Genomic DNA, 24,538 nt, shown 5'->3' on the forward strand with positions numbered 1-24,538 from the left:
ACATTTCAATGCAAGATCAATATACATAATTTTTCTGTTCACTGAAATGCACATTGATCCTATGTCTGCCCCCCCCCCCTTTTTTTTTTTATCAGGAATATGTTGTTAACTTCACGCGAACTTGGGAATGTTGTTCTTCCTCCTCCTCCTCCTCCTCCTCCTCCTGGTTGGGACTCCTGCGCGCTCCGCTGCGCTTCAGACGCGCGCAAGTTTCCAGCCGAGTTGCGTGTCCGCTTCCACGAGCTCCAATAAAGTTTAGACACTATGAGCAGGAAAACTCATTCATTTTAGAACTTGTTCAGCCAAAGGCGCTTGACAGCACGGGTACGATGACGGGTTTTCTCCGGCGGATCTACCGATTAGAGGTAAGTTTGACTCAACAACCTGTTAAAAAAAAAAACTGCTCACCTCCACTGCAGAGACTCTCCGTGACATGCCCCTGCAGAAAATTTGACGTGATGAAAAAACAAACAAAAAAAAAAAAAAACAATGGTAAATTACTGAACTCTGAACTCGTTGTGATTGTTTTTTGTAATGTTACAGTAATTCTCCACAGCTAACAATATCCTGACAGCTTTGTGTGGTAATTGGGGCATTTCACTGCAGTGAGCACATACAAAAGGAGCCTCAGCTGTCCTCTGAGGCTGCCTCGTGTTGGAGCTTCACCAAATGGTCCCCCTGCTTCTTTAAGTCCAGCTGCCAGGACCTGCATTGTCCTGGTTAATGAGTAAACTTTGAGAGGCTCTTAACCAGGGCTGTCAAAACGTACTGCCCTGGGTAAAACAACCCAACAAAAACAAATGTGCCAGTCAGAAGGTCCAATCCAGCCAATAAAGTGCAGAAGTTTGAAAGACACTTACTGAGATCTGTCTTTGAAAGTAACAGTTGTGCTGAAGGCATTACATTGTTTCAGTGAGAGTAGGAGACACAGCACAACATTAAGACCTGTGCTGATCAGGAAAAAAATAAATACAATTGTGTTAAAGTTTGGATTAAATAAAATGTATGCTCATATTTTGCTGGTCCCTGGCACTTTTATTGAAGTTGTGCTGTGTTTGACAAAAATCTATTTGACAATCCTTCTCTAAGCTCTGTGATACTGATGATTTATTTTTTGGGGTTCATTCCAACAGTGAGATCCTTACAAGGGGACAGTGTTCACACTGTGACCTGCGATTTTGGACGTACAAAGACGAGAAGCAGACCAACAACAACCATGGATATTGGCAATGATGTGGATTTGTCCAATAATAACATCACCCCTTTGTGGAGACGGCGGCCAGAAAATGGTAAAAGTCTTCAGGGCTCAAGCAAACCCAAGACCCGGCCCCTCAGTTACCACATGAATGGGGTCATGACGACGGACTTCCCCGTGGAGGACAACAGTTGTTCATTCACCTTGAGCCAGCCTGCCGAAAGGCTGGTGGTGGCATCACCGTGCAAGAACACCACAGTGTTAAAGCACATTTTACACAAACCTTCAAGGAAAACCAGAGTTGTTCGAAGCATCAGCATTGGACACTTTTCCAGTGGACGCTTCTCTCTGTCTAAGCTCAGGTCTGATGACAACAAATCAGCCTCACTGTCCAACAGAGTGTGTAATGGAGACTGTGCCAAGGGAAAAAACCCTAATGGAGACACTTTGTGGCCTGAGAAACATCTTAAGGCCCTTCGGAAATGTGTGTCTGGTCCTTTCGCTCTGCACTCTCAAACAGACCAGGTAGCATTTGGGACAAATTCAGCTTCCCTGGACTCTGTTTCAGTTAACCAGTCCTCACCTGTGTTTTCTCAACGCACGCCTAACAACAACAACAACTACTGTGAACTGTCCTCCCTGTCATCCGCTTCCAGCTCCTCTCCTCCTTCCCGTCGTACTCTCACCCCCTCCCACAGTTCCACCTCCAGCATCCCCTCTCTCTCTTCCCTAACCTCCTCAGACCCCCCGACCCCTCGCTCCCCGTCACCTGCAGACAGAGGGCAGGCACAGCTCAGACAGTCTCAGATAAACTCGTCTTCATCCTCGCAAGACACCAGACATGTCTCTTCATCTTCCTCCGTGTCCTCTTTGTCCCCCACACCATCATTTTCCCCTTCCACCTCTCCCTTACCCTCCATTGTCCTCAGCACCCACAGCCCCGCTGCCCTGAAGATGGGCACCCAGCAGATTATTCCCAAGGGCTTAGCGTCCGATGTCCGGCAGACAAAGGTGCCTGCCTCTGGCTCTCAGGGACAAGGTATGGCAGGGCTGCTGGGGTTGGATCCTTCCAAGCGAGCGGTGAGAGCCGTCAGCATGGTGGAAACAGGGGCCTACTTCTCTACAGGAGGGGGCCATAGTGAAGACGCAGAGGGGGAGAGTGAGAGCTCTGGAATGCTGAGGAGAGGCCTGAGGAGCACATCCTACAGAAGAGCTGTTGTTAGTGGAGTAGAATTAGAGGTCTCAACAGTGGATCCCAGGACACTTCAGCTGTCCCAGCTCGATATCAAAGGGTCTGATATGGATGACTCGACTTCATCGTTCAGCCCGGCAAGTGCAGGGACTGGAAGCCTCCCTAGACCTGGAGCAGCTAAGCCTGTGAGGCCCGAGACACCGAACTCCGTCAGTGACAAGGTTTCAAAGGCTGTCAGTCCTGCCTTGGAAAAGCTGAAAAGTGATGAGAAAAACAAGGTGGGTGGATGTGTTTTTGTGCAGTAAATGTACTTGAGTGTTCAAAGAGTCCATTGTTAGGATGTCTTCAAGTCAAAAGGATTTGAAGAATTTAGACCATTAGAATATGGAAGCCTCTTTAATTGATCATATACGTACTGTAGCTCTTCTAAACTGCTGCTTTATTTCAGCGGATAAAAGTGGTGAATTTTCCAGAATCGACTCAGTTGGACTTCTACAACCTATGTTTAACGCTATTTGATAAAGTAATTTTTCTCTGGTTTCTTCCCACAATACAAAACACATGGGCTTGAGGTTATTTAGTGACTAGAAATTGTAGGTGTGAATGTGAATGTGTTTGACCTTTGATGGACTGCTGACCCGTCTCGGTTGTACAATTCTTTCTGTCACGGTCAGTTGAGATTGAGTGGTGAGCTAACCATCCACATCAATAAGCAACCTTAGGAATGCTCTGTGAATGTTGGCATTGCATTTTATTCGTTTCGTTATGATTTATAATCCATTATGAGTTCATAAACTGTGATAATTTTTTTTTGTTTTTATATTTGCTTGTGCTCATAGATTGCTGTGACCTGAACATTCAGTATCGGGGTTAAAGTCTGAACAGTAAAATTACGACAGAGATGGAGTGTTGTGGAACAGACGAGGCAGGCAGTCTTGGCAGCACCAGCAGCAGAAGTTGGGACAAAGCCTTACAAGGAAACAATTAATGTAGTTGTTAGAAGACATGACGTAATGTGACACGGTGCCCACACATATACACACAGTGGCTCTGTAAATAGACGAGGTCATAGAGTGAGGTTACCAGAAAGAGCAGAGGCAAGTCATGACAGGTGACAGGAGGTTCATAAGCTTTATTTCATTTTAAATAAAAAAAAAAAAAAAAGTATCTGCATGGCCACACATATGTTGTAACACTGAGATTTGTTTTTGTTTTTCAGAGTCCTAACAGGAAGAAGGTCTTGACCACTCAGCTGACGTTTGATAGCGAGGGTGAGAAACTCGCTTCGGTCTGGTTTTCATGACATTTTCAGTCTCATTTTATTGACTGTTTATTTTGAGCTCTTTCTCACATTAACGATAGCTTTCTCTGTGTGTTTCAGAGGAGGAGCTGTACCAGAACTATCAGGAGAAGGCTTTACATAATGACTCCGATGAGGACCCCGATGCCCAAGAGGCCAAACCTGATGACGGCATCGTGGTGCAGTACCGACCCATTCGCACCTCCTGGAGCCAGCTCAGTGTGGTTAGACATAACACACATGCACACAGACACGAGGAGGGTCATTTCCATTCCTCTACATATATCTTTTGCTCTGGCTGTTGGGTCTTGGAATGCGAGTGCTTTAAAGAATGCTGTCATATCCAGTTTGGCCACTCTACGTACCCATCCTCCCACTGTCTCTGTGTTCCCCCTGCCCCCCCTGCCCCGTTGCGGGGAGTACTTCTTCTCATACTCAAGCAGGCTGGGAGGCAGACAGCTCAACCCACAGGAAGTTTTTGGAAGCCCCGCTGGGACTAATGCCAACGCGTTGGCATATCCAGTGAAGTTGTCGGACTGCAAATATGCTTAAAATGCTGCTTCTCGGGAAATGTGTGGTGGCTTTGCATTACATAATCTAGTTGAAGCTTGGAATGGGGGGAAAAAAAGGAGTATAGAGGAGCTCGTTCAGTTTCCCGCTAAGGTATTCCTATTTAATTGTTTACTCACTTAGCAGAAAACGTGCAGGAGCAAATCCAGGCAGTAGATGTCATTGAGTATCAAATCAACTCAACTTTATTTTTATAGTGTAGCACTTTCAAAACAACTACAGCTGAAGCAAAGTGCTGTACATAAATAGACATAAAAACCTTGAAACATAAAGTGTGAACTATAAAAACAATAAAACGGCAACAATAAAAACAAGCAGAGTCTCCGGCTGAGTTAGAAGCCAAGGAACAAAAATGGGTCGTTTAGATGAGTTTTAAAAATGGAGAGTGAAAGGGCTTGTCTGAGGTGCAGGGATAGCTCGTTCCATAACTTAGGAGGAGCAACAGAAAATACTCTGTCTCCTCTGAACCTCGGTTTACACCTCAGCACCTTCAGGAGCAGCTGATCTGAAAAGAAAATATGAGAATGTTAAAATTAACTCTAAAATGCACGACCAGCCAGTGGAGGGGAAGCCACGATCGGAGTTATGCGTTATCTCTTACATGTTCCAGTTCGCAGTCGGGCAGCTGAACCAATTGGAGACGTCCGAGGGAAGACCGGCTGACTGCAACATAAAGTGTCAGCTGTGGTTGCGTCTGAAATATTTGGCTGGATGCCCTCAGGCTCGCACACATTAGGAATTAGATTGAAACTTTGAAAGCAAGGATAATTGTGTTATTGTTTATTTAACCAAGAAAAAGGTGATAAGTCCAGCATTTCAGGCTGACCAAACAGTTTCTGAGAATAACTTTTCCATAATCACTTTTCATTACAGTAGCGTTTTTGTTTCTATGTTGGGGCATGGCTGTTCATTCAGACTTTATACCTTATTTTTTATGAAAATCGTTGTCCTGGTGTGGCAGGAAGTTCCGTTCTAAATAAAGTCCGACAATCAGATGTATTAATGGTGCCTTCAACAAACCTTCTTTAGGCTTGTGTCTCCTGTGTAAGGTTTAATGAATCATCACATCCAAAACATTTAATAAATCCTAGTGCTCCGATCATTATTTTTAAGGTGTGGTGTGGTAGTCATAAATTAAAATCTTTTATTGGGCTCAAGCTGTGAACTTTGGATCGTCTCGCTCTGTTTAAAAATAGCAAACACCAAATTTGACTTTCACTCATGTTATTTGTGCCACTGAATTGACTTTGAATAGTAATAAATAATTGATTGTTTTCCAGTTACCGGTACGCCCAATTCAACTCAATTTTAATTTGTCACCCACACTGAAAAAAAACTTGTGTTTTTCTACTCGCTGCTAGAGACTTACAGGGATTCCACGGAAAAGAAAGGGAGTGCAATGACTAATGAAATTCAGTCTGTCAGTGGGAAGGAAATCAACCTGAAAAACCACTTGAGATGTTTGATCTGCGGCATGTATTTGTTCTGATTGTTTGCTGAACACGGCAGGGCAGATACTCCTGCAGCAGTGATACTGCTCCTCTGGGAGTGTTGTATCACTTCCTCCTACCTTTCCTACAAAGCCGGATAGGAAGCTGGTGGAAACAAGGAAAATGCCAGGACAGGATTTCCACCTGCTTGCATAAGCTGGTCTAACACAATAAAATCTGCCCTTGCAGCCGCATTGGTTAAATATAGTGAAACATGAGAACAGGGATTGCATTTTATTGGGTTATATTCAGTCTAACAAAGTTCACAGACTGATTAACTCAGCGGCCTCCATACACACAATCCATTATAAAAGATTGCTTTGTTTTAATCTGCAGCCTTGTGGGAAGACTTTTTTTTTTTAGGGACCTCGCCAACGGCTGGGCCCTAGTTATTTTTTTATGTTTACAGCCAAACTACATTTTCAAAACAAGTTCAACAAAAGCCCATTTTAATGAGAATGTATTTTAGGGCAAAAAGGTATGAAGACAATTTTACATTTAAAGCAATATTGTTTAAAAACCTGAAGAAATGTTTTGAGGAAAATAAGTTCTCAGCATTATGTCAATCATCCTGGTCACCACAGTGCAAAAGACCATAAGAAACAAGTTTTGCATTCATATTTTTCATTCAGGATGTTTTTTGTTTGTTGTTGGGAATCCACCTTCATAGTATGTTCTTTGAATTGACTTCCATTACTTTGCAGAGTAATTGAATCCGGCCATCTGGGCTTGGTCCTATGTCTTGGGAGATGGTTTGCCACTCTTAAGGTCATGCAATTCCCTTGACTAGTCTGTCAATGACAGAGCAAGCTTTCACTGCGGCATCATTGATATGTTGTTGTCGTATAGCTCGTACTCTTGGTGCAATCCCCAGTGAAGGAATAGGCAAGTCGTACTTTTAGTGGAAAATCTCAAAATGTATGGCTAATTTTTAGAATTTGTAAGGTTTAATGTTGCATGATTGACACCCCTGGATTAGAGTCTCATGTACTCATCCGCTGTATTTGGTGAAGATTGTTGTTTTGTCATTTTCGTCATCAACCTCATGGGCTCAGTTTGGTATGCAAAGTGCTTCTTTGTTTGTGTGCCGGGACAATAGTCACAATCAAAAACAAGTGACAGGCTGCACCCATACTATAATTGCAGATGGCTTGTGACCTCAACAAACCAGTGTGCATCGTGTTTGGAATCTTTCATGACTTGAAACATCCCTTGTTTCTCTTTCTCTATAATTTCTTTTTCAACGTTTAGGTTAAGAAAAGTGGCTTGTCTGACGTGATAAGTCAGGAGGAGCGCAAAAGACAAGAGGTAGGCGTCATATTCTTCCATTTTGTTTGGTTCATATCATTTCGTGAAGGCTTAGCCAGTATTAAGGAGGTCAAGCGGCTTGTTTTTCTCTGCACAACAAATAAAAACCCATTAAGAGTACGAGAGGAAGCCTGCATCATGAGCCGTTTGGCTATCAAGAGGAAATTCATTCAGCAGGAGGACGCATGAAACACAGTTTTGCACGGCATGCTAGGGAAGACAGACTGACTCATGAACAATTAAACTTTCATGGCTTTGTTTCTTTACATGCTGAACATGACAGGAGCTCACAAATATGTCAGAAATGTTTATGACGCAGACCAACTAATGAATCGGGAATTTGTGGCGCCCTTTCCTGATGAGCTTTTGTTGCGTTATTTCGTTTCCTTCCGCAGGCCATTTTTGAGGTGATCTCCTCGGAGCACTCTTATCTTCACAGTCTGGAAATCCTCATCCGCATGTTCAAGAACTCTGCAGAGCTCATCGAGGCCATGACGAAGACCGAGCATCACCACCTCTTTTCGAACATCACCGATGTCTGCGAGGCAAGCAAAAAGTATGAGGGACTCAATTATAATCATTATCTGTTGTAAACAGTATCATGTCTATACCTGGATATATTAAATTGTCTACATTGTGGTGTTTTAGTGTGTAAGGATTATGAGAAATGTTTGGATTTTATGTGTTAGTTTTGGGTGCATTTGGGAATTCTCGTAGAGTGGAGATTTTGAGGTTGAATTATGGCCTGATACATTTCTCACACGTTGAGTTTCAGTGGAAGACTATTTAATTTAAATAAACTTAAGAAGTGGTAATGTTCAAGAGCTAAACATAGTGAAAACAGCTCAACAGCCAGGACAAATAAGACCTTGTACACATTGTTTCACAACCATTTTTTTTGTAAATAACCATGTACACATGCATGCAGAGAATAGCAATTAAGCATTCATCCATCCATCCATCCGTCTTTTTTTGTTGGATGGACCTACTCAGTGTCACTCTCAAATTCAAAGGAGAAAACAGCACAAGAACTTTGGAATCTTCTATTGTTATTACTGACTATACTCTCACATGTGCAGATACAGTATTATTGCAGGCATGTTTCAGAAAGATTGTTGGCTATATTGAAGGAGTACAGTTTTCAGAGATTCCCAACACTGTTGTCATGGAAACAAATTGTCAAAATGCAACAAAAGTTTGCCATTTTCAAGTATAGTCTTTCTCAAAAATAGCTTTGAGTTTAGCTGTCCATTTTAGTGATACTATACGATATGGACTGTTAATTAACATTCATGTCCATGTTGTCATGGATTTCTACGGGTTACGTTTAAACTGAGGGAAACATTAACGGACCTGAAGCCATGAAAACTGAAACCTCAGAGAACTGGTGCCTCAGCTGTTCTGTGCTCAGCCAGACTCCATTATTTTCACAAATGATCACAGTTTCTTTCTGGGATTTATCTGAGACATAATTTTTCAGGTGTTTTCCATGAGAACAGACTTCACTGAAAATCTGTTTTGCTTCATCGGCATTTTCAATTGGAAAAATCCTTATTTTAAGTTACTTTTCACTTTTATTAGCCTTTCTACCTTGAAGTCAAGCATGCTAGTTGACTTCAGTAAGTCCTTCGTTGAGATCATATTTACCCGAAGAAACAGAGACAAGTGAAAAACAAGATTTTCTTTACATTTTAACTTTGTGCTCCAGTGTGACGCCCCGCAGCAGAATCTGGGTTAATAAATCAAAGCGTGAAATTAGTTTACGCGACCCTTTAAGTGTTACCCAGGGAGCTACTTCACCCCAGGCAAAAATGCACATGTGAAAAGAGGTTTTTTTATGAGTTTTTCTTTTTCTTTTTTTTTTTCTTTTTCTCTTTCAAACCCAGTGTTACTTTATTGTGGTTTAGTTACAAAATGTGTTTGCGTATATTCTAGGAATTCACTGCCTTTTCTAGTGTCCTTTCTTCATGACATGCTCAAGGAGTTTGTAACACCAAAAACATCAGCTGCATTAAGCTCGTCATCTGTGTACATTTCATTTTTAAACTGTGAAAACCTGGTGTTATCCGATAACACCCTTCACTTTCCCCAGGCTATTAGGCACCAGTGGATTGACAGCACTCCCTTTTCTCAGGCTTTGGATTTGTATGAATGGTGGTATTAGGAAATTCCTCAGCAATTTTTGTTGTGCTTTTGTTCAGACATGTTGCAGCCCATCTCACTCCCCATCTGTCATTCCGACGTATAGGCCAGGCACAATAATGGGAGATATACCCTCCTTACTCAAGTACATAGACAGAGGGACTGTAGGCCTTAAGACTGTTGGATGGTTTTTAATAGCTGGACAGGATGAGAGATGAGTCTCAAATATTTGTGTTTGTTTACTTGTCTGTACCACTTTATCCATGTCAGGGTTGTTGAGGGCTTGCCAATGCCAACTGACTATGTTTGAAGGCAGGATACACTCTGGACAGAACACCAGTCCATCATGGAGACAGAAAACACACACATGCTTTAGGCAAATTGCGGGGAAGATATATTGGTCTGTCCCTTGTATGAGAAAGCTCGCAGAACCAATTTAATGTCGGTAAATTATTCTTGAGAATTACTCAATTAAAATTATATGGGTTAAAACCTCAGGTTTATAGTCAAAATGATTGTCAAATGCATGATGTGCAGGGAGAACATAAAACATTGCACATAAATGCCAAATCTGGTTTATCTCTTCTGCACTTCAGCTCTTTTCCTATGACAGCATTGGGTTGAAGCCTTGACCTGATCAAGCTCAGAAGCAGCACCATTTGTGCGGGTATTGTTATCGTGTGCACATGCCTTCATTAGAAAGGATAAAGTTCACAGCCGGTCAAGGTCAGCGTCCTGTGTCTGTGTAACAGTTTCCTGTTTGTCACCTTAGTCCACGCACGCAAAAACACTTCGTCTCTTGATGTCGGACATGTGGGGAGCCATTAAATCGGCCATCTGGTGGGTCTCAGGAAGAGGAAAAGCCTCTGTGTTATGGTTAATGGTAGACTGTGTCTATTTTAAGTGGTGCTGAGTTCCTCTTTTGTCATCTTGCAGTGGCTTCGGAGTTGAAGGGCTTGTCCCTGGGAGCCTGTTTGAATGGAGTTTGCTTATTCTTCCTGTGTGTGCATGTTTTTTCCCCTCTAACTCTTGTTTTCCTATCGCAATCTAAAAACATACATTTAAGCTTACAGATTCGTAATTGCCCATTAGTATTTACCCCGTGATGAGCTGTTGACTTGTCTGGCCTTCACCCGGAGTCAGCTGAGATCAGATCGCAGTCCAAGCGGCCATGAATTGAAGATCTGCTTTGTAGGAATTTCTTCATCTCTTACTGTCTTTCACTTTAGGTTTTTTAAAGAACTGGAGGAGAGACACGAGCATAATATCGTGATCGACGACATCAGTGACATCGTCTGCAAACATGCTCAGTCAAACTTTGACCCATACATCACGTATTGCTCCAATGAGGTTTACCAACAGAGAACCCTGCAGAGGCTGGTGTGAGTGATCACAAAAAGACACAGACATATTTGTTCCTATCATGTCATCCGTGGATTAGATCCAGCCTGGATCTTCCACTGCTCAGAACCACTTGGATTCTCTTTCTGCTCATCATCAGTCAACCCATGTCTTCCTCCGAGCAGGTCTAAGAATCCAGCTTTTAAGGATGTACTGACCAGGATCGAGGGCCACCCAGACTGCAGGAATCTCCCCATGATTTCCTTCCTGATCCTGCCCATGCAGAGGATCACTCGCCTGCCTCTTCTCATGGACGTGAGTACAGCACTGACCTACAGTAGCACAAACTTTGTGATGATAAGACGGCCTCTTACGCAACATGTTTGTTTTTTCCTGCCGCCCTTATTCTGCCTCAGATGACCGTTAACCTCAAAGATATGCATGTGACCTTACATCACTTCTTATTAACCTTAACTGATTTCACTCCTCTATCCTCCCCAGATGTTTTTTTTTTTTCTCTTTAATTGTCATGTTTACATTGGCACCACATGTCTCTACTGTTCCTCCCTCTCGTCCTTCTTCTTGGTTGACGTATATTCCCTTCTCTCCTGCTCTCGGTCAGCGTCTCTCGAGGCGCTCTGAGGTTTATGACTGTACACGCAGAGGCTTTCACATCCTGAGAAAGTCTGGTTTCATTTCTTTTCTTCCCACAGCTTCAATGTTTTTATCCGTCTATTTTTTGTTTTTTTATTAAGAGCTGCTGTTGGTTAGTCTGCATGTATCAATTAATTGTTTATGTATTAATTCCTTGTTTTTACAGACAATTTGTCATAAGACACCAAAAGACTCGACACAGTATGAAGAGTGTACAAGAGCTTTACAAGCAGTCAGCAAGGTCAGTGGTCATTTCACCAGGTAAATGCTGAAGGCATCCTGCTGCTTATATTTACTTTTACATGACTGGGCTGTGACTAATTACAAAGACGAGTTTCATGTTAAAAAAAAATTGTACTATTCATTTTTGCATAATAGCTTCATACACAACAACGATTTCTAAAACCTTTTTACAAGCCCCTTCTCAATTTAGTTTCCATGAATTAGAAAGGGTAAGAAATCATAAGTAAGCCTTATTAGCATGGCAATTTGGTCCTAATACAAGCTCGGTTCCATATTCAGCAGCTTCTGCTCTTGTTTTATGAAATCCATTTTGCTTTACATTTAACAAAATATGATCGGTGGACAGGGAAGAGACTTCAGATTTATATGGTCCAGAATTCTCTATCGCTATGTAACTTTTCTGTAACCGCTACAAAACAATTGTGCATCTTTTGAAAGACAATTACAAGTACCAGAAATCCATAACTATTCCATCTATTGCATAAATAACTTCATACATACATAAATACATACAAACTCCAGGCCAAATTTTAACCCAATTTCACTCTGACTTGGTGTGACATTCTTGCAACAATTGTGCAACATACGCAAAGTAACAACTCAGCAGTGAACATTGGTTATTTTCTTGCATGCATATGTCTCCAAGTTGTACTGAATTGTTGCAGCCCAGTGAGGCAGAGGCTTTACAGGTCAAATCAACACATTTCACTGTTGCTGATGAGTATGAACAAATCCTTTAAGCTATGGCCTATCAGCATTGCTTTCATGTTACAATCAGTGGATGGAGTTGAAAAGAAGAGCCCGTCTTATACAAATAATTACTTCTTCTCTGTGGCCAGGTGGTGAGGAAGTGTAATGAAGGAGCTCGCACAATGGAGAGGACAGAAATGATGTACACCATCAACTCTCAGCTGGATTTCAAGATCAAGGTATGTGTGTATATGAAACGCATGGAACTGGTACATACTGAGTCAGTGTTTCAACACAATAAAAAAAAAATTAAAAAAATCAAATTTTTCACTTGAATTTAGTCATATTTCACCTCTAATCTGCTTGCAGCAACCCTCCTGCTTACTGTAAGTTCATATCTTTCAAGATTTAATATAAACTTGTACAAAATGGGGGATACAAAAACCCACTGCAAAGTCTGTCAGGCCATTGTCACACAAGTTTCCCCTGCAAGGCAAGACAGCTTCATTTGTACAGCACATTTCAACAGTCATGTACAGTTGGTAATGAAAAAGGTGGATAATAACAAGTAACGCTAAAACAGTTATTGTATGAATAGTAATACAAACAGTCCAGGTTACTGCTGCTGGCATTGCTACTTCAGAGATGCGTAAACGCAGACAGAGCTTAAGCTTGGCTAATTAATGTTGAAAAGAACGGTTGGTGCATTGAGACTTCACAGATGTTTAGTGAACATATTTTCAATCTGCACTGCCGCCTGTTAACACACGCACACACACTCTGATTTAACAATTCATCAGAGCACATGAAGAAAACAACACACACTGTGTCAGATCCTCATATGGTCTCGCTCCCTCTCCTACAGCCGTTCCCCCTGGTCTCATCCTCCAGATGGATGGTGAAGAGAGGAGAGTTGACGGCATTCGTGGAGGAGAACGGCATCTTCCTCAAGCGGACGGCGCGACAGCAAGTGTATTTCTTCCTCTTCAATGACGTCCTCATCGTCACCAGGAAGAAGAGGTGCGTCTCTCCGGGAGCATGCGGCCTCTGTGTTTGATTTAGCCGGTGTGACTGTGGTGTTTTGTTCACAGGCTTTGCTCATAACTCGCCTGTTACGGCATATTAAGGATGGAAGTGTAACCACAAGCTTTCGCTTTTTCGCAGCATGCATGAGTATGAAGCATATGTCATCCAGGCTCAGAGTACAACGTCTGTAATTATGTGTAATTTGTCATCGTGTTTGAGCTTGTTCTGGCAAATAAGGCTCATCTAAAGAAGAATTGCTGTCTATGGAAAGATGAAAGTATTATTCATTCAAATAGAGGAAAGGTTGATTCAATCACATTGTAAAGCTTTAAACAGGATTTTTATGATGTCACTATTTATAGATGAGCTGTCCAGTCAGAAGGAGCGTTCACACTCCCCCAGTTTCTCATGGGTGTGTTTACCTGAACAGGTGTAGTCACTCGAACCTGCTGCAACTTGGCATTAATCACCTTGAGCTCCACCTGTTATCCTGCGTGTTGTCAAAGTTTTAAGATGCCCCAGCGCTATGAATCACCTCAACCTGTGACATAAATCCCAGTTATATCTTGAGTGGACCACACGAATAAAATGAGAACATTTAGGTAACCTTAAGATAACATGATAACATTATGAAACTCTTCACATTTATTTCAATATGCCTTTTATATTGTATTTTCAGACAATATAGCTTTGATATTTATGTGACCCTGCAAGTTTTTATTGCGGTCTCTCAGCTTAGATCTCGGTGATGTGTTGTGTTCACTGCTCTTAGTAAAACTGTGCTCGCCCCTGCTAATACAGTACATTAGTACAATACAAACAGTACTTGTTACTTGTATTTAAAATAAAATGTTAAATTTGCAACATTATCCAGCAGGCTGTATTGGACTTGCTACCTGACTGGTTTTGGCCCACGTGTCTTATGCTTGAACAGACCTGGTCATTGTCAACACTGTCACCGAATCCACTTTTACCCCCGATCTCTGTTTCCTCTAGTTCGAAGCATAAACCATAAAGGCCGCTTCCTTGAAATTATGTGGTTTTCATTTGCTTGTGTGTAGTGTGGGTGTGTGCATTGCTATTTTTGCCAAAAAAGAAAAAGAAGAAAGGAAAAACAATCCTTCCCGTCCATCTCCTCTGTGTCTGGAACTGATTGCCCCGCCACTTGCACACACAGAATTCCTAAGAATCGCTGCAATAAAAAAAAAAGAAAAGAAAGAAATGAAAAAAAGAAACATTCCTTATGATATTTTTTCTGGGAATCTGATCCGGGAAGGCAGACTTCGGCAGTGTGTGGTGTCGGGCATGTGTTTGGAGGAAGGATTGAGAAATGGGAGTGCTCACGAATCGGAGTGTGTGTGTGCATTTGAATGGGAGAAGCTGTTATAATATTGGTTTGTACTGCGGGGAAGTGGGGAGCCTTGCTGTGGCACGCTACTCCACTGCTCTTCATCGGTAGTAATCAAAACAAAAACACACCAAGAGCAAGCAGGGCGAGCCAGGCTCCAGCAGGTCACAAACTTCCCGAGACATAACCGAGCAATAGTCATTATGACCTGGAGAGTGTGTGTGCGTGCATGCATGCGTGTTACCAGCAGCTAAATGCACTCAGATTATGATTTCAGCTTATTCTTGTTTCATTTGCACACACTTTCATTCCTAGGAATACCATCTAAACCAGAGGGGAATGGGTGAAAAGGTCAAGCCCACAGCCGTTAAACAGTAGAAAAATAAACTTAGCTATACCCTGAGATTATAGGTCTATTAATGTTCAAAACAAAGAATTTGTGTTGTTCAATCGTAAACCTTGATATTTTGGAAAGTGTCTTGTCGTTGGCATGAAATGGCATTAAATTGAAAGTAAAGTTTGTGTTGGAGTCACTTACCAAATTTAGGTTTCATATATTGTATAAAACATTGAATAAGACTTTTATTGCACTCTTGGTTGACCAGTTGTGCACATTTTATTGACTTTGTACTGGATCCAAATTGGTGCTGCTGTGAACCCAGCCCATGTCGGACAGGACTATATTGTCATGCAGCGGAAAAGTGTTGGTCTGCTGCTCTCTGGCTCACAGGAACACTTACGTAACACACCAGCTGGCTCCTCTCTCATCTTCACCCCCCCCCCCCCTTTTCCTGTGTGAATGCTGGGCATCATCTAAACATTCATTATTATGGAGGCTTCCATCTCTTCCTCTTTCTCTTGTAACCACTTTATTTGTCTGTTTCTGTGCAGTTTTCTTTTGTGGGTGTCTGTCTCCAACCCATGACCTCTTCACTTTCTGCTCCAGTGTCTTAAAACTGACAGTTAAGCTTTCAATATGCGTGTGTGTGTGTGTGTGTGAGTGTGAGTGTCCACGTACATCTGAAAGACGCTATCTCATAGTCTCTCTGGAGGTTTGCCTGCTAAAAAAATCTGATTGTACATTAGAAATGCGGAAACTGGCAGAGTCGTGATATCGTGCAGTGGATGCCGGTGTTATCTCTGACAGCCGAGTGATTTTCATACCATCAAGGACGTGTTGCATTTGTTGGCTCTGCCGGTATTTTTCCTCAGAATATTTGGGTTTATGATTTCCCTCACTTACATTTCTAGAGGATAACTCAACTGTGACCAACCTCAAATCTTTTAGCAATAATCCAAACTGCTCACTCGGCAAATATGCGTTGTCCCCACCCATCCCACTCCTTGTGTCATGTTAATGGTATTCCAGGCATTTTACCTGAAGGCTTATAAGGAGTCAAAGGACTGATGATACGAAGGTCCAGCTGTGATATTAAAACAAACATATTTCACTCCACCTCTTAGCAGTAATCAAATACTTGGTTTGATTTGATTATTATAATTTTACCGCTAAATGTCCCATTGCATAATAAAAAAATAGAAAATGTGTTTGTCTCTTTTGAAGTTGTTGCAAATTACAACTTAATAAACCTGTACCCAAACTGCATTTTCAGCCTGATTATAGGAACTCAATGAAGTAGATAGAATAAATACTTGTTGCACATCTCAGATGGATTGTTTCAGTGGCAGTGTATAGAAGGTCAGAGGTTCTCAAACACGTGCAGGGCATATTTCCGTTCCATTTCTATATGGAATTGACATGTTGTTTGGGATTCCAGTAATAAAGCACACCCAATGTAGGATGTAGTACACACATTGTGTATATGTTTGACAACTGACATACTGTGACTTTTATTAGTTTTCAGAGCAGTATATTAAATAATAAATACCGGTACTGTTGTTGGGGTTCTTTTTAATATGGAAAGAATTATAGGGGTTAACAAATACGTATATGCACTTTCCATATGATAAGCTTTATTTTCACTGTGCACGACGTGGCTATCAACCCATCAATAAAATAATATATTCGCCAACATGTGGTGGAAATGAAATTTTGAGCTGAAAGAGAATACATAGTTTGTCCTTTATATTGTATGGCACACTAGGGTATCACCTGTTTGTCATGAACTTATCAATAATAATAATATATATGCTTAATAACATTTAAGATGGAGATGGTGGGCTGACTGGTTTGCTTAGCATTAAACATAAAACAATGAAGACAACTCGCTTGAGTGCTTTGAAGGCTTAATGATTAACCTTCCATTTTGTTTGTATAATCGGTGCAAAAGCCAGAAGGTAAAAACCTGATTTGTGGCTCTGTGGTGGATAGAAGCCAGCTCAGGTTCTTCTTTTCAAAGTTTCTTTTCATAAAGCAAACTTCAACCCATGTTCTCTTTCTCTAAGCAAAATAGAAAATAAACATTTTCTGTGCTTATAATTTGTGTAGCAACTTGATTGATTAGTGGATAATCAGGGCTGATGGACAACAGTTGAACCTTATTGAGAATCTCCTGACAGCGACTGGATTTTCTCTGCTGGTCGTGACCTCTCGAGTTTCAGTGCGTAAATGAAAGAGGGACTGAAACTCTCCTCGACTGCCGTTGTTGCTGCTCATGTCTGTGTGTACGTTTGCAGCAAGTAAATCCACACGAATCTACATACTGGCTGATTAGAAGCCACGAGCCGCACATAGTTTCTTAACGTGGCTGCTTTCAATCTCAGGTTAATAAAACACATGTGAGCTCCTGTTCTGCATTGCAGTAAGAAAACACACATATTTCTTTCCTCTGTGTTCGATGCCACATTAGACAATCAACTCCAGATGTGTCTACCTTACTCCCGTACTGCTGGACGCAGGGTCGGGTCTTGCTCATGGGGAGTGAAGGCATGCGCTAAAGCAACTGGGGGCAGCTGATTTAGTGGGATGACACCTGCATGTTTGCAGCACAGCACTGGAGAGATTTGATTTATCAGCCCTATATCACAATGCATCACTTTTTTTTCCTTTTTTTTTTTTCAATGCAGGGTGCTCAGAAAGCAATTGATTGTGCACAATAGTATTCTTATTTTTTTCTTCAAATTCAAACTCGTATTCTTATGTACAAGTGCTTATCTAGATAGTAGAAGGAAGAAAATGTGTTCTTTTTTCCTCATTTGTTTCCATTGTCACAGTTATTGCACATAATGTGAAACATTTAAACCATTTTTGGTTTATTCTTTACTATTTTAGCCTCTAAGATTACTGCGGGCCACAATTAACATTTAATAGATACTAAAAGCTTTTTAATATACAGATTGAGTTTAGAAAATACAAACTGTTTAATTCTATTTTTTTTTTTACTTTTTTTTTTAATACTTAATTTTCTATTACATGTTAGAAACTCAAAATTAGTAATATTTTAAATATTTTAAAATGAACACATATTACTAAAGTTTTCTCATCTCCATGTAGCAAAAAAAGAAAAACTGTAAGGAGTAGCTGGAGTAACTGCAGTAAACCTACACATGCACAGGGAGAACATGAAGCCTCCATACAGAAGGGCTTTATTAATTTTATTCATTTTTAACGGTGCCGTCTGTATCTCACCCTGTGGAACATAATTCAGGATATCCACGAGTTGTGCTTTTCAGGAACTATGAGAATCATATCCAGTTTCAGTTAGTTTTCCGAGGCAATAACAACACGCTTGCATGAGGAAGAAAAAACATTCAGTCTGAAGCTTCGTGCATAATTCACTGACTCTGACAGCTCTCACTGTATTTGTGATTCATAACATGTGCTGTGATTTGTTGAATGACTGTATGTGAATCTTATTTACTTCGTCTCAAAGCTCAAAGCTGTAAAGATGCAAACGGAACTTTTAATTACACAAAACCAATTACTTATCTCAGGAATCTGACTTTATTTGTGTTGATTTTAAGCCGTAGCGTCCTGGCAGAGGTGTCAAAGTCCTTTTAATTAAATTTATTCATACCTTTATCATTATTGGGCCAAACCAGTAAAACGATTTTTCTAATAATCTAGGAATAATTAAATTTTCACACTATCCTTGTGTTTTGGTTGGAAAAGATGAGTACATCCTGCAATTTGGGATTTTTGATGCAATTTGTAGAATAACTATGATGAAGAATCTGAAATCTTGCCTGCAACAGCATTTCATTGATACTTTTCATGCTGATGCTTTTTGCTTGCTGTAAATTTTAGCCAACTTTCACTGCTAAGATTTTGACCTCAATGTTGTTATGACCTCTACTCTTACTGAAGTGTGTCTTCTTCATCTTATCTAATGGTCACCCCGCAGTGGACTGATTTTGGCTTTATGTGGGTGTCAACCCTGTATTGAAGGCAAAATCATTGAAGTTCACTTTCTGTTTTGTGTCTCTGACAGCGAAGAGAGTTACTCTGTGATAGACTACGCTCTGAGGGATCAGATCTGGGTCGGTTCCTGTCAGCCTGAGGATATCAACCTGTCACCGGTCCGGACCACTGCCAGCATGCTGGGCTCACGGCAGCCCGGCGCCAACCACCTGTTCCGACTGTGTTTTCGTAGCAACCACTCAGACGAGAAGGTGCCCATGATCCTGGGAGCAGAGCTGCTGTGAGTGCTTCACCTTTTATCCTCTCCTCCCCCTGTGCTGTTTTTGTTTTGTATTTCCTCGAAGGCATCTGTAAATCATTTTGTGCTTCACTGCACTCATATGGTTTGAGTGTGATCTGTTGGATTTAAGTTGAAAGCAGCATTATGAGCCCTGGTTGCTTTGCTTTATTAGCTGAATTTTCCTCTTCGAGAAAAAGCTTCGGGCAGATTTCTGTTCTCTTATCTTTTCTGTGTGTGCTCCAATATGCCTTTTAACCAGAAGTAAGAACACCCCCCCCCCCAAACACATCTTTCCTGAGCTCTGATTTCATAGCTTTTTTTTTTTTTCCACCATTACAAGTCACAGGGATATTTAGTTACATCTAGTCTCCACTCAGTTTTATCGGCTCTCTTGTTGCTTCTAGTTCTTAAGTAATGGTCTGTTTTTCTGCTGTACAGTAATGCTGTAAGCAGTCGTACTGTAAAACAGACATCAGTCTGTCTCAGATTGTGTTGTCTTGAGTGTCTTCCAGCACATCCTCTTCTAAGAAAGGAAACTCTCTTCGCCTAAAGTTGGTTGTTGCTGAAATGTGTTGCATGTGCCAAGAGGATGATTCCTCCATTCAGTCCTGGAAATGCAGTCAGCTGTTTGGTAAAGCCTTGAAACTCATGCCTGCTCCAGTTTGCGAGACTGCCCCCTTAATTCCTCCTCTCTTTGTGGCGCAAACAGAGTGAAAAGCGAGGATGCTCACATTATGTAACCCGCACAAACAAAAGGGATCGACCATATATTGGGCTTCGTACAGGGTTTATTTGTTCTGCTCGGAGTTGCAGTTTGTGCCTTCACACACTCACTAGCTCACAAGCGCACACATTGTTTTAACTGTGATTATTTGCTGGTGGTTCAAGGCTTTGCTGTGAAGTGTTTTCATATGCATGGAGCCAGTTCCTCCCCGTCCCTGTGTTGTTCAGGGTCCTTCTGTTTTCTCATCACAAAGACTGTAGCTTTATACTGCAGCTAGGGTTTTCTACAGGGGAGTGTTTGGCTTTTGTTTCAGCATGTTTAATATAAGACCACAGGTGTTTCAACCTCGTGGATAATACAACTGGCTTGAAATATTCAGACTTTTATTGCAACTTCACAAGAAAGGATTGTGTTATTTACTATTTTCTGGATCCACTGATGGTATGACACATTATTGAATTAGAAAGTTTTTAATTGAAATGTTAGTCATTTGAGTAGGTATGGTAGGTAGGTATGTAGGCCTGCAAAATATATAATGACTATGAAGAGAATATCCATACTATATATATACACACAATCTCACAAATATACTTTATACATAATACACCAGCATATTCATACATATAATATATTAATATTATGAAAAATGTCTCATGTTTCTGCTTCAGTGCGTTAACATTGCATTCTATTTTAATTAGTATGTTAATACAATATTTAGTAATTTCAAATGATTATTATTTTATATCATAATGAGTTTTTGTGGAGAATAACATAAAATAATAAATCCTAGAAAACACATCTGACTCTGGTTTCTGTGCAAACTGTATATACTGTATGACCTTGGAAGTTTGTTTCCCCAGGCTCACAGATAAAACCACAGCTGCCATGATCATTTTTTTTCTTTTCTTATTGCAGTATGGTATGAATACATTGCTGCTTAAGCTGAAATATGTATGATTTTTATGATTTTGTTATTATTTACATCAGCCATATTTTTGCATTCAGTATGGAAACATTTTACCATGAAAATGCACCAATCTGAAAGTAAATTCCAATTAGTTGGTGTGATGTTTTGGCTGAAGAGAGAGAAAAATGTGCAAAATTACAGCAACATTTAGGGCTGAGAAGCCCTCAGTTTGAGTGTTGCGTCATACTCTGAAGCATATCAATTGGTTGGTTGGAGAGTGGCCTTAGGTGGAAGCTGTGTAGTGTAGTGAGTCGCCCATCATTGAATTTCTGACAGTCCGACTGTCATTACGGGCCTTCGGCGGTCACATAACCGTGACATCGAGCAACCACAAACCCACTAGATCACAGATTTCAAGTCTCAACGTTGGATGTCGTCACGATTGGCCAAAATGGCAGAGTGTGTAACCACTAGTATTATTAATGACCTGTGTTGAATGCTGTCTTTATGACATCAGCTAAAAGTGAACAACCCCCCCCCCCCCCCCCCTACGGGGGGGATTTAGATGACTCCCCCATGAAGTGTGAGTGGTTGTGGAAAACCCCTCGTCTCCCTCCTTTCACAGCAAGTATTTGGGGCCCTTGGCTGAGCTGTAGCGATGTGTGTGGAGCTTCTCACTGTAGTACTCAATGAGTGGAGTAGAGTCGGAGAGCGGGCTGGAAAGTGTTCACAGTTGAAGTGGTTGCTGGGCATTGTTTAAGTTGTTGCCTAGCAACAGATCCTCGCTAAGTGGGCCGTTTCCCACGACTCCCCCTGCAGCACGCCGGCTGCCGTACTCTCACTGATGCTTCCTCCCCGGCCCGTGCTCCGTCTTTGAGATGGAAGGGCTGGGGTCCGCTCTTTGTTTTTGGATGGCCGCAGAATAGCTTCCTTCCATTCATCCCGATTTAGAGAGCTGACCCGACACGACACCTGGACGTTTTGTTTCTGTGGAGTCGAGATGACCAACGCTTAGTCTGTCTCAGAAAGTACTGCAACAACAGATGTCTTTTTCAGTTGTTTTGCTTTTTCAAAAAAAATGATTCCATATTAGTATTTAACCGTGATATTGGCATATGGAATAAAATAAAAAATAATGCATAAATAATTTTCAATATTCTATATGAGAAGCTGGAAAACAAGAAATATGTTTCTTATTCGTTGATGAATTACCCCCACTGACATATTGGCTATTCAACTAATTGATTTATTATTTTTTCTGACAAATTCCTTTGAGTAATCAAGTTCATGATTATGAAAGTTACACAACAGAAACAAATCATACCCTGACTTTCAAACCACTAGATTTAAGCTCACAATGGGGCATGATTATTGTCTGCCAAATCAGCTTGTTGATTGATTATCTGATCAGATTTAGTTTAGTTCAGTCATTTATTTAGAATAAAAAAAAACAAATTTTATGTGTGGAACCTTTCAAGTTGTACCATCAATTATCTTCCACTTTGTTTTTGATTTCATTTTCGGCTGCTCTAATTTACAGGAGGAACAACAGCATGGTTTTGCAACTTGCACTGTACATTAGGCTACTTTTTATGCTTGACACTATGCTAGTATTAGTAGCTATACTAGTATAGCTATACTAGTAGTCCCTATACTCATAGCAAAAACTTAAGCTCGGGCTAAACTATAGAGGTGACAAATAACAGTGTAGTTTTGTTTTGAAGTATTCCAGCTCCCACAAATTCCTCAAGAATATATAATAAATAGCAAATTAATTAATTCAGTAATTTGCCATTGTTTCTAAAATGTGCGAAGTTACTCCCGCCATTTTTTTCACGATCAGCTGATTTGTTGTTGCTCTCACAGTTCAGAAAGCAAAGTGCACAAAAAAGCAGACCTGCATAATTCCTTTGCTTAAATGAGTGTTAGAGCAAATGTACACAGCATCCTGCTAGGGATTTATTAGTATGTTCACTGAAAAGCAGAATTATATATTTTTTTAATATATTAATATTGTTCACCTGACCACTGAATTTATTCAATTTAACTAGAGTTTCAATGTGAAATTCCTTACATACTCACTGAAGACGTGCCTTCGCTTTTGTGGAAATGAAACTTTTACACAAATACTTATTCTCACATTGCCACTGTAGCAGTCGCTGCTTTTATTTATTCTATAGGATCATGTAGGCTGATATTTTCAGTTGTGTGTTTGTATGGCTGAGCAAGGTCGAAGAGGCAAATATACACAGATAACCGAGTGATCCTTGACCTTTAGGTGGTGTTGTCATATATCAGGAAGCCTCACAGACATGAGATGGCACGCAAACATTAGGGTGGATGAATTGTGACTGTCTTTGTGATTCTCCTCATCCATGTCTGTGTCCTTTCCCTTTCCTGTGACTGCCTTTTGTTCGGTATGTCTATGTCATCCTGCCTACCTCGGTGAACTTAATGCTGCGTCCATAGTGAATAGTGCTTCTCTATTAGTGGAACAGAGCGGCCACAGAAGTCTGCAGCAAAACAACTCTGTCAGTCAGATATGCAGCTATGACACAAAGCAGCAGATTATGTAACAGCTGCAGACGGAGGAGTAGAGTTTGTACCCCTGTAGCACACTAAAGTGTTGTTTTGATTCTTTCTTTCTGTCTTGCTTTTGTTTCCTAATAATGTTAAAGTCAGTTATGGGAATCACTCCAGCTCCCTGGGAATTTCCCTTGTTGATTTTTCTTCAAGCAGATATGCAATTTGCTTCTGTGAGAAGTAATGCATTGTACCCAAACACCACTCTGTGTAATGTGGAGCGAGGGACTCGTTAAAATAAACCCACTGATAAGAGAGAAGAAGAGAAAAGGTTTGGGGGAAGAATCTGAAGCGAGATAACTCAAGCGGCCTGCTGGTAATTCTGAGTTGTCAGAGGAATGATGGTAAGAGAGCATCTGTCATCACCCTCTATCTGCTTATGTGAAAGAGGTTTTGCAGTGGAACACTTTTCAAAGGCGAAACAAGAACCGCTGACAAATGGATTTATGATTCTTTGCATTCTCTGGGATGGTTAATGGAGAAAGGATCTTAACAGTCGTGAATACACTAATCCGAGAGAGGAGGAGGGCGAAAGCCTGCCATTGGTCCATGTGCAGTACTTACATGCCTGCATGTAAACACTCTTACAGTCATTTAAAATGTCTTGGTGCATTCCTGAGAGTCCACCGATAACCATTAGGTGTGTCTCCCACATGTGGTTGGCGACTGAATATGTGAATGTACCGCACAGACGTTCATGCTTTCTGTGAAGTATTTCAGCTGTTTTAGCTTGAGAAGAGAACCTTGTCATGACTGTGCACATGTATCTTGGCTTTTGGCATGTATGTCCAGCTGTCCACAGCAACACGTACCAGCTGCCTTTTCCCACAGAGCAGCTTCAAGGAATGTGAAGAACGTGCACATCTATTCCAAGGAAGTTACTAATCAGGTTTTTCTGAGAGTGGGTTTCTCTATAAATGCATTTGAAAAGCAATAGTTTATCCACCACGAAGAGCTTATTGATCATTTGAATGGAGAATGGATATTTTCAACCTACTAATTTACTGAATAACTCAATTTATCTGGGACTTTTTGGAGTGAGCAGTAATGTGTTTGCATCTAGGCTGTTCCCTTCTGGAGATGCCATAGAAGATCATGTGATCTTTGATTTGGATGCCCTTCCCAATGCAACCTGAGCAGTTGGTTTTGGGTGAAAGGTCTTGCTCACTGACCCACAGCGGTGACCCATCAGCAGTGGGATTGAAACTATCAAACATGAAGGGT

General features: G+C 41.0%; 1 protein-coding gene across 2 annotated transcripts in view; it reads left to right on the forward strand.

Moving 5' to 3' along the window:
- Positions 1-243: 243 nt before the first annotated feature.
- LOC308134791 (rho guanine nucleotide exchange factor 26-like) overlaps positions 244-24,538 on the forward strand; it is a 30,539-nt gene continuing 6,244 nt past the window's right edge. The window contains exons 1-12 of one of the 2 annotated variants that reach the window (XM_080502583.1): positions 244-365; positions 1,134-2,665; positions 3,607-3,658; positions 3,769-3,911; positions 6,999-7,055; positions 7,451-7,611; positions 10,427-10,579; positions 10,724-10,853; positions 11,359-11,433; positions 12,275-12,364; positions 12,991-13,145; positions 18,891-19,100. In XM_080502583.1, coding sequence (XP_080358709.1) covers positions 1,217-2,665; positions 3,607-3,658; positions 3,769-3,911; positions 6,999-7,055; positions 7,451-7,611; positions 10,427-10,579; positions 10,724-10,853; positions 11,359-11,433; positions 12,275-12,364; positions 12,991-13,145; positions 18,891-19,100 — 2,675 coding nt within the window. In that variant the 5' untranslated portion in view covers positions 244-365; positions 1,134-1,216. Of the gene's footprint in view, positions 366-1,037; positions 2,666-3,606; positions 3,659-3,768; positions 3,912-6,998; positions 7,056-7,450; positions 7,612-10,426; positions 10,580-10,723; positions 10,854-11,358; positions 11,434-12,274; positions 12,365-12,990; positions 13,146-18,890; positions 19,101-24,538 lie in introns of those variants that run through there. The other variant, XM_080502582.1, reaches the window with a different exon arrangement.

The sequence above is a fragment of the Blennius ocellaris genome (assembly GCF_963422515.1).
Source record: "Blennius ocellaris genome assembly, chromosome: 2".
Lineage (NCBI taxonomy): Eukaryota > Metazoa > Chordata > Actinopteri > Blenniiformes > Blenniidae > Blennius > Blennius ocellaris.